Source organism: Nematolebias whitei, chromosome 17, assembly GCF_014905685.2.
Source record: "Nematolebias whitei isolate Nwh7 chromosome 17, NemWhi1, whole genome shotgun sequence".
Classification (NCBI taxonomy): Eukaryota; Metazoa; Chordata; class Actinopteri; order Cyprinodontiformes; family Rivulidae; genus Nematolebias; species Nematolebias whitei.
The window spans coordinates 40250936-40259496 of NC_056514.1; the positions used below are offsets into that span (position 1 = coordinate 40250936).

General features: G+C 43.4%; 1 protein-coding gene across 1 annotated transcript in view; it reads right to left on the reverse strand.

Moving 5' to 3' along the window:
• rnf213b (ring finger protein 213b) overlaps positions 1–8561 on the reverse strand; it is a 40539-nt gene that overhangs the window by 29298 nt on the left and 2680 nt on the right. Inside the window, exons 4-19 of the mRNA XM_037691677.1 lie at positions 7535–7704; positions 7164–7447; positions 6839–7086; positions 6485–6691; positions 6203–6410; positions 6077–6132; positions 5482–5647; positions 5267–5413; positions 4426–4524; positions 4189–4317; positions 3644–3809; positions 2601–2768; positions 2370–2519; positions 1110–1741; positions 712–871; positions 417–634 (exon numbers count right to left, since the gene is read on the reverse strand). Of these exons, the coding sequence (XP_037547605.1) occupies positions 417–634; positions 712–871; positions 1110–1741; positions 2370–2519; positions 2601–2768; positions 3644–3809; positions 4189–4317; positions 4426–4524; positions 5267–5413; positions 5482–5647; positions 6077–6132; positions 6203–6410; positions 6485–6691; positions 6839–7086; positions 7164–7447; positions 7535–7704 (3208 nt within the window). The remainder of the gene's footprint in view (positions 1–416; positions 635–711; positions 872–1109; positions 1742–2369; positions 2520–2600; positions 2769–3643; positions 3810–4188; positions 4318–4425; positions 4525–5266; positions 5414–5481; positions 5648–6076; positions 6133–6202; positions 6411–6484; positions 6692–6838; positions 7087–7163; positions 7448–7534; positions 7705–8561) is intronic.

Consider the following 8561-nt stretch of genomic DNA (forward strand, 5'->3'; position numbering starts at 1 on the left):
CTAACCATTAGTGAAAAGGCCAGACTTCAGGGGTATCTGAGGCAGGCTTGAAACACAAGAGTCAGGGTGGCTTCTGGGTAATACCAGATGGCTAGGCCTCAGACTGACGAAGCCTCTTGGATGAGGGGCGAAACGTTTCTTTTTAACAAAAAAACGAAGTCCAGATGACATGATTCAACCTTTTTTGTTGTTATATACCTGGATGACTGAGAAAACAAACTTTGTATTATTACAAGTAGTATAAGTAGTAGCTTACTTTATTATTAATAATAATAATAATAATGATAATGATAATGATAATAATAATAATAATAATAATAATAATGTGTTGTCATCATTGTATGACTGTGGATGTGACAAATAAAGTTTAATCTTGAATGACTCAAGACTTTTGCACAGAACAGTGCAATGATTACCAGCTTGTCAGGGAGCCTCTCGTCTCTGCTCTGGGCGTCCCACACCTGCTGAGCACATTTCATGAAGTCCTTGAAGCCCGCCTGAGGGGAGAGGGAGTAGAGCAGCGGAGCGTAGCCCGTCACTGAATCGTGGAAGCAGGCCACCTGGTCGATCTCCGCGTCGTTCTCTCCGGCAGATATCGACGCAAGGTCGACATAAACCTTCACATCGCTCATAGCTGTTAGCGGAACAGAGCGGTGAGCTGACGGGGACCTTCTACAAGATCATGTACATTAATAAATGCTAAATTCCTACTTTTAAGGTTGTCTTTGACCCAGCGGACCAGAGAGTGGCTCTTCAGAAACTCTTCCAGACATGCGGTGTGCCGCCTGCTGACGGTGGAGAGCTGCTGCCTGGCATCAAACAGGTCGTCAGTGAGCGACCGCAGGAGCCGCTGCTTAAAGGAGCCTTCATCCTGTTGAACAGTCACAGGAACAAACACCTTAACATCTGACGGCACGGGATGGAAAGATGAACTCTTACACTCAAGACCAAACTTAAATCACAACCTGTTTCTATCTTCGGTAAAATAAATAAATAATCAAACTTTATCAAGTAGGTTTGGTCAAGTTTGTCTGTTCAGAACGGTCCATTTAGGATTTTTAACCACAGAGAACTAGAAAGCCACTGAGGTCAGAAGGTCAGGGTATTACCAGTTGTCTGAGGGGGTCGATAGCGGAGAAGTTTCCGGTCAGCTTCATCTTGTCTGCGATGCTCAGCACGGCTCTGGCTGCAGCCGCTGCCTCGTGAAGCTGGCGGTACTTCTGGATCTGAGCCAGCCTCGAGTCCACACAGTTCTCCTCAGGGGTAACCTCTGCAGCTGCAGAAACCATCTCCAACACGAGATTCAGCTCATTCCTCAGCAGCGTGCCGTCACCCCGGTCACCAGATTCCACCAACACCCGATCGAGCTCCTCCAGCGTGACATTCGCCTCGGCAATGCTGACGCCAAGCTGGAGGAACTCCTTCAGCACGGGGTTCCAGATGTTCTCGCAGATCTGTGCGAGGCTCACCTGGACAGGGGGTGGGGCGGGAAGCCTCATTGACGCTAAAGATGCTGAGTGTTTTACCCACGAGGACAGAATCAGGTTGCTGTGATGCAGTTTGTGCATCTCACAGGACATTTTGAGGACATTTATGCTGGTTTTATACCAGATGACCTGTGGAGGACCAGTCTTCTGCAGCTTCCCGTCTGCACTGAAGGACTGAACCAGCACCAGTCGGCTCAGGCTCACAGCATGGAGGTCCGCACTGTGCTGCTCCTCAAGAGTCGACATCTCAGGAACTGTTGAGCCATGAAAACATGATGCAAATCATTTCAGTTAAGAGAAATAAACAGTGTCAATGCTGAGCGCTGAACTCCAGCTAAAACTATCAAAACACTAGCTAAAAACCAAGAATAGCTAAAGGTTGTCCACAAGTTTCCAAAGATGAGCTAAAATTAAAAGGAGTAAAGGACTGCGTCAGATTAAAAGTAGTCAAATGTTGTTCAAAAACAGCAAAGAGTTACCTAAAAGAAGCAAAACACTAATTAAAAGTATTTTCATTTGGAGTATGTGTTGTGAACAACTCTTAGGTATGAAAACATCTCATTTTAGCTCATTATCCATAAAATTGACTGAGTTAAAGCCATTTTGTGTGGGCTAGGGTCGGTTAGCTGTGGTGGCCATCTTGAACTTGGTCGTCTCTAAAAAATAAGCAGCTGTGGACGTTTATCCAGTAATTATTTTCTGAGTTTTATTTAAATCCATCCAATGGGTCAGGAGATATTTTGCTAACAGGCAGACAAAAGCAACCCCACGCGTTCATGCAGACACAAGTAAAAACATTATCGCTCGCATTTCGCCTTTTGGCAGCGGGCGATAATAATGAGGAGGATAACAGAGCGCGTCATCATTTTTAGCTCCGCCCACCTGTGATGCTCTCTGTAACTTTTGCCATCATCTTGATCAGTGTGTTGATTTCCTGTTTGCGGTGAAGGAAAGACTTCAGATCCGTGTCTCTCTGAGTCAGAATCACCTCTGCATCGACAGGAACGACGACCGACTTTGTGTTCTTCTTGTCTGCGAGAGAAACGAAGCAGCTGTTAATTCAGAGCTCGTGTTAAAGTTTTATTTAAATTATTCACAGCAGAGGGTTCGTACACTGCAGGTACAGTCTCTTAAACTGCTCTTGGTATTTCAGGCAGATCTGCAGGTGTCCAAGGGACACGTTTCCTTCAAGCAGAGACACAACGAGAGATTTAACAGCCTCCACGCAGCTGTGGACCACCTGTCCTGCAGTGTCGTCCACCTGGATGGACCTCCAGTCACCTGAGACAAAAAACACTCACTTCAGTGACACGTTAGGAAATACTGTACAACTCTGAGCAGTGAAAGCAGCAGGGCAGAAGCTAACAGCTACAATGGCTAAAACAGAGGCTAAAATTACAAACAAATGCTAAAGCTATAATTAGCCCAACAGCAGCTAAAACGTCAAAACAGATGTGAAAGAAAAATTAAGCTGAACAGAAGCTAGAAGCAGCAAAACACATGCTCAAGCTACATGCAGCAAACTGGTAGTTAAGATCAGTAAAACTCGTGCTAAAATTAGCAAAACAGTAGCTGATAATAGAAAGAGATGCTGAAGTTGGCAATCTTTAAACTTTAAGGCATTTAGGTTAAGCTAAAATTCAGGTGTCTCTTGTAAACGAGTCCCTGAAGCTCAATGAGACGAACCTGTTTAAATAAAGGTTGAATGAAAAAAAAGAGTAAAATAGTAACTAGAATAAGAAAAACAGATGGTAAGGCCAAAATGGGCAAAACAGAAGCTAAATTTAACAAAATTGTAGCTAAAGGTAGCAATGGTGCAACAGTAGCTTAAAGCTAAAATTAGCTAAACAATAGCTAAATGTAACAAAATGGTAGCTAAAAGTAGCATAAGAAGACAACAATTTTAAAAGTATACAAAATGTTTGAGGGGACTGACAGTGTCTATGAGAATTTTACTTTAATTAAAGTTAAATATTATAAAAGTATCACTGTTGTAAAAAAACCTAACATTATAAAACACTCTTCCTGACTGAGCTGAACATTTCGATGCACCGTAAGTAGTTTGAAGACGTAACTGAAAACAACGGCACAGAAGAATAAAAAGTGTTGGATCCGCGTTCACACTGGAGTTTGATATAAATGAATAAATGACCAACGGTTGGAGAGCAGGAAGTTCAAGGCGGACTGTGGATCCAGCAGCTGGACCACCACGTTGTCTCTGAACCGTGCTGCAGACTCGACCACAACAGCCGACGTGAAAACAACCGGAAGATCTTTGATCCTCGAGCCGAGCGCTCGCATCAGGTCTCCCTCCTCTCCTCTCTACGAACAGACAAACGTGAGACGGGACCGTTTTATTCCTTCTTCTGCCATCAGTGAACATGCGTCATCCTAAAGTATATATCAGCAGGTTTTGTTACAACACAAATAAAAATGCATGAATCTGTAACTGTTAACAGCATCCACACGTGTTTGTGAATTTACTGCTTTAAGGCAGCAACGGTGGCTCTTCAAAGATTTTTCAGAAGATGAGATCAACTGCTAAACGTCTGAAGAACTGGATCAGGCGGTTTAAAATTCTACGGTTGCAAAACTAAAATTGGTCCAATAATAATAATAATAATAATAACAACAATGATAATGATAATAATGATAATAATAATAATAATAATAATGATACAGCTTGTGTATTTAGAGGAACCTGGCAGATCGTCTTGATGGCCACGTAAAACGCTTCATGGAAACAGGCCTGTACGTCATCGTGACTTTCCCTCACAGCTGCTGAAGTCGAGTCCAGGCAGCAGAGCAAAACTTTATCTTCATCACTGAGCTGCAAACAAACAAAACCTCAGGTTGGTCAAAGGAGGACGTCAACCATCGGAGCAGGTCTGAGTCTGGACCTGGAGCGACTCGAAAGGACCAAGAGGATCTCACTGACCTTAGATATCCTCTTCTTCAGGTCTTTCTTCAGGCTCGCCTTCCAGCAGGAGGAGACATCTTCAGAGGAGCATTCAGCTTTCAGCAGCGAATCCCACAGCTGACAACAAAAACATGATCGTTTAATTTCATGATTACATTCAGTCAACTACAAATAATTCTTAGGAAGACAAATGTCAGTTTAACAAGTGTCGATTAGTAGAAACTGTTTGAACTTTGCAGAGGAACATAAATAAACACATTTATTATTATTTTACACCCTTTAGCCTTTTCTTTGTTAATAACAGCATAAAAGATAAATGTGCAGCTTTCAGCAAAGACCATAAAACTTTACTAAAGTCAAAAAGTTAAAAGTTTTCTTTTCACAGGCTTCAGTTCAATCTGGATTATTTTAGAAAGTATCACGATCCTCCCCAGCTGGCCACAGCGGAGACGGCAAATTTAACACATTTCTGAATTGGCATCACTTTCCGGACCTGGAGGCTTTTTATAAAATATCTACTTTTATATAATAAACTATAAACAAACAATAAAAAAACACTAACTGTAAATAATAGGGACACGAGACAAAAGCTAAAAGTTCCAAAATACTAGTTAAAATTAGCCAAAAGCTAAATTTAACTAAACGCTTGCTAAAAGCTAAAATGCTAGCCTTAAACTAAAAGCACCAAAGCACTAGCAAAAATGAGCCATATTCTAGGTAAATGGAGCAAAGCATGAGCCAAAAGCTAAAAGTAGAAGAACACTAGCTAAAGGCTTGTTGTCTCTCTCCAGGGGTCACCACCGCGAGCCCCTTTTACCTTTTAATTAAATATTTTTAAGAAGCGCCGCCTGCTGCATACCTGGACTTCCTTTGGGTAGCTGAGCTTTTTGTCGGTCATGAGAGGTTTCTGCAGCAGGTCGTCTCTCCACTCGCTGATCCTCTGCTGCGCGGCTGACACCTCCTGCAGGAGCTTCTGCTTCAACGGCTCAAACTCTTCCTCTTTGGACTAAAACAGAAACTATTAGCTAACGGCGCAGCTGCTTAGGACACCGAAGGAGACGTGTTGATTCTTACCTCCCTTCTTAGCTTCACTTCCATGATGTCTGCCATCTTCAGCAGCAGCTGGTAGGACAGGACCACTGCGTGGTACCACGGGACGACCCGAGCGATCCTGCAGACGGTCCTCACCACGCTGATGCTGCTCAGGAACACTGGCTGCACGTTTCCTGACTCGATCATTCTGAAAACACCAAGTTAAAACCAGAAAATCAGCCGCAGCGTGAAGAAAAACGCTGATTCAAAACTCGCTTTTAGCTCATATTTAGCTATTGTTCCACTACTTATAGCTTTTAGACAGCTTTTTGCTACTTTTAGTTTCTTGCTAGCATTTACGGTAATAGTTTTAGCTACTCTTCTGCTACTTTAGCATATAACTAGCCTTTTGCTACTTTGAGCTAGTGTTTTGTTACTCTTAGCTACTCTTTAGCTACTGTAACTTCAACTAACCTTTTGGCTTTAGCTTCTAGCTAACATTTTTGATATGTTTAGTATGTAGCCACCCTTTAGCTACTGGTATTTTTCAGCTCTCTTTGAGGTGCCTTTAGCTAGTGTTGTCACTTTTGGTTTTAGCTTGTCCAGTAGATTTCAGCAGTGAGTTCTCGTCCTGTACCTGTCCTTGTCTCGCTCCACCTTCAGCAGGATGTGGCTCAAAGCGTTCTGAACAAACTGCAGACACAGCAAAGATTAAAAACACAAAGTTTTATCAGAAGTATTACGGCTGCTCGCTTCTCTTTACCTTTATTATGCTGTCCTTAAGATCCGTTTCCTCTGCACACCTGCGGAGTCTGTACAGCAGACTCTGGATCAGGTGTTCTGAAGCGGCTCCGGTCAGGTCCGAATACGCACACAGGTCATCAGAAGCGATCAGAGACGACCAGCTCTGCAGGAGCAGAGGCGTCTCTTCAGCGGCTGCTAAGTGTTTCTGGATGATTGCGAGCAGCTTCCTGCAAACAGAAGGCGAGTTTGTTATAAATCTGTTCAACGGAAGTCAAAACATGAACGCAGCTTTCAGACTCACCTTCTTTTGTCCTGGTGGACCTGCAGCTGCTCTCTAAATCTGACGAATGGGACGCCGTTGAGCGCGGACCAGTTTTCCTCCTCGACAGTCGGACCCAGTTTTGTGGCATCGGCTCCAGGCTGCCTGAGCCTGAAGAGCAGAGGAAGGAGCAGGACCAGCTCCACCACCATAAACTGGACGCAGAGGTTGATCAGACCCAACACGGTGCTGAGGAACAGATCGTCTTTGATAAGAGGACACGGTAAACGCAGGTTCTGACATTTCTTCAGGTGGTTCAGATTTTAGGAAGTTGTGAAAATGAAGCCACAACACAAAAAGAAACACAAGTGATGCACAAACTGCGAGAAAACTTACTGTTGTGGGTTAGGGAAAGACGCAGACAACTGCTCCTGGTTCTTCTTGTCCATCGCGGTCTTTGAGGACACCAGGAGACACAGGTCAGCCCAGCCTTTAACTCCGAGGTTGATGTTACAGAATCTGGTGACCATAAAGACAGACAGACCCAGAACCAGCGGACTGGTGTTCCTGCAGCTGCCTGGGACTTTCTCCCTTGGTGCTCCTCTTAAGATCTGAACCAAAGTCTCTGAAATCAGCTCTGACACCTGCAGATAAACGTTTATTACTGGTGGACCGCTGGAGGGAAAGTAAAGCAGACTTTAGCAGGTCTCACAGAACCAACCTTGACCATGAGAGGCCGGGAGTGGTCCGGGTAACTCATCCTGTTTGGGGCAGAACCGAAGCTCCAAATAAAATGCATCAAGTTCTGACAAAGGCTGTCAGTGCTCTGTTTGTCTGATGGAGTCCATTTCTGGAAGATTCTGTTCAGCAGAACCGTTGCTGCGGTCTGCCAAGCGTCTGAAATCTCCTCAGCTGTGGACCTCCTCAGTCCAACTTTGTGAAGGCTGGTCTTAAGAAACGTTTGGACATCCCGGTGGCAGATGAATCCTTCATAAAGATGAAGTTCTGGAGAAAGCACAAGCGGGTTTGTGATTAGGAGTGGACTGGAACAAAGCAGGACTAATGTTGGTCACGTCAAGTCTTAGACTTTACCTTTATTGATTGGATCTGGTGGGATTTCAAGAAATCTTGTGGCCAATTCCAAAACTTCTTTATTTCTTTGCTTTACACCAAACCGGTATGTCAGGTGACAACCTCGACTGAAGGAGCCGTCGTCAACCGAGAGACTTGCTTCAATCAGGTAGCCTTCCTGGTGTAGTCCACTGAACAGACATGAACGAAGGTCGGTGAAACTCACACGTTCCCTGTTCAGTCTCAAGATTTGTGTGATTGTAAAGGTTCATCCAAATTACAACTATCGGTCAAAGTTGTTCTCCTCCTCAACGGCCCTGAACGTCTCATAGTAGCATCTTTCTTTACCTGATCGCACCACGAGGAAACATTTCTTCCTGTTGGCTCGTCTGAAATGTCCCAAACAAAGAGCGCTCAGCAACGCTTGTTCAACCAGACCTGACTGGAAAAACACGAGGTCTAAAACCAGCCCAGACTGGCCCTGAACGTGAGTGGAAGAAGCTGGAACACGAAGTCTGGAACCCTTCAAACCCGAGAACATCTGCAGAACTCGAGCTTCAAGACTCTGCAGACTCACGAGAGGCAACTGAGAACCCCTGCAAACGATTTGAGACCCCCCCTGCTATTTTTTACTGTTTTACATCACTTTATACTGTAGAAGTTTTTGTCTCGTTTTGATTTAATCTCCTCAGTTTACTTTTCATTTTATATGTTTTTCACACGACTGTCTATTATTGTTTGTTGCTCTTCTGTTCTTTGTCTAAATCAGGTCTTTCTTGTAGACGAGTCCTCGATGAGACTAACCTGTCCAAATAAAGGTTCAACGAATGACAATTTAAAACCCAGAGCGACACTAACTTCAAAAAACTTTAATTAACTTTAATCAACTAACTTTAACTAACTTTAATTACGAACTTTAATTAACGAACTTTAACCAATTAACTTCAACTAACTTTAACTAACTTTAATTAACAAACTTTAATCATCTAACTTTAATCATCTAACTTTAATTAACTAACTTTAATCAACTAACTTTAAGTAACTAACT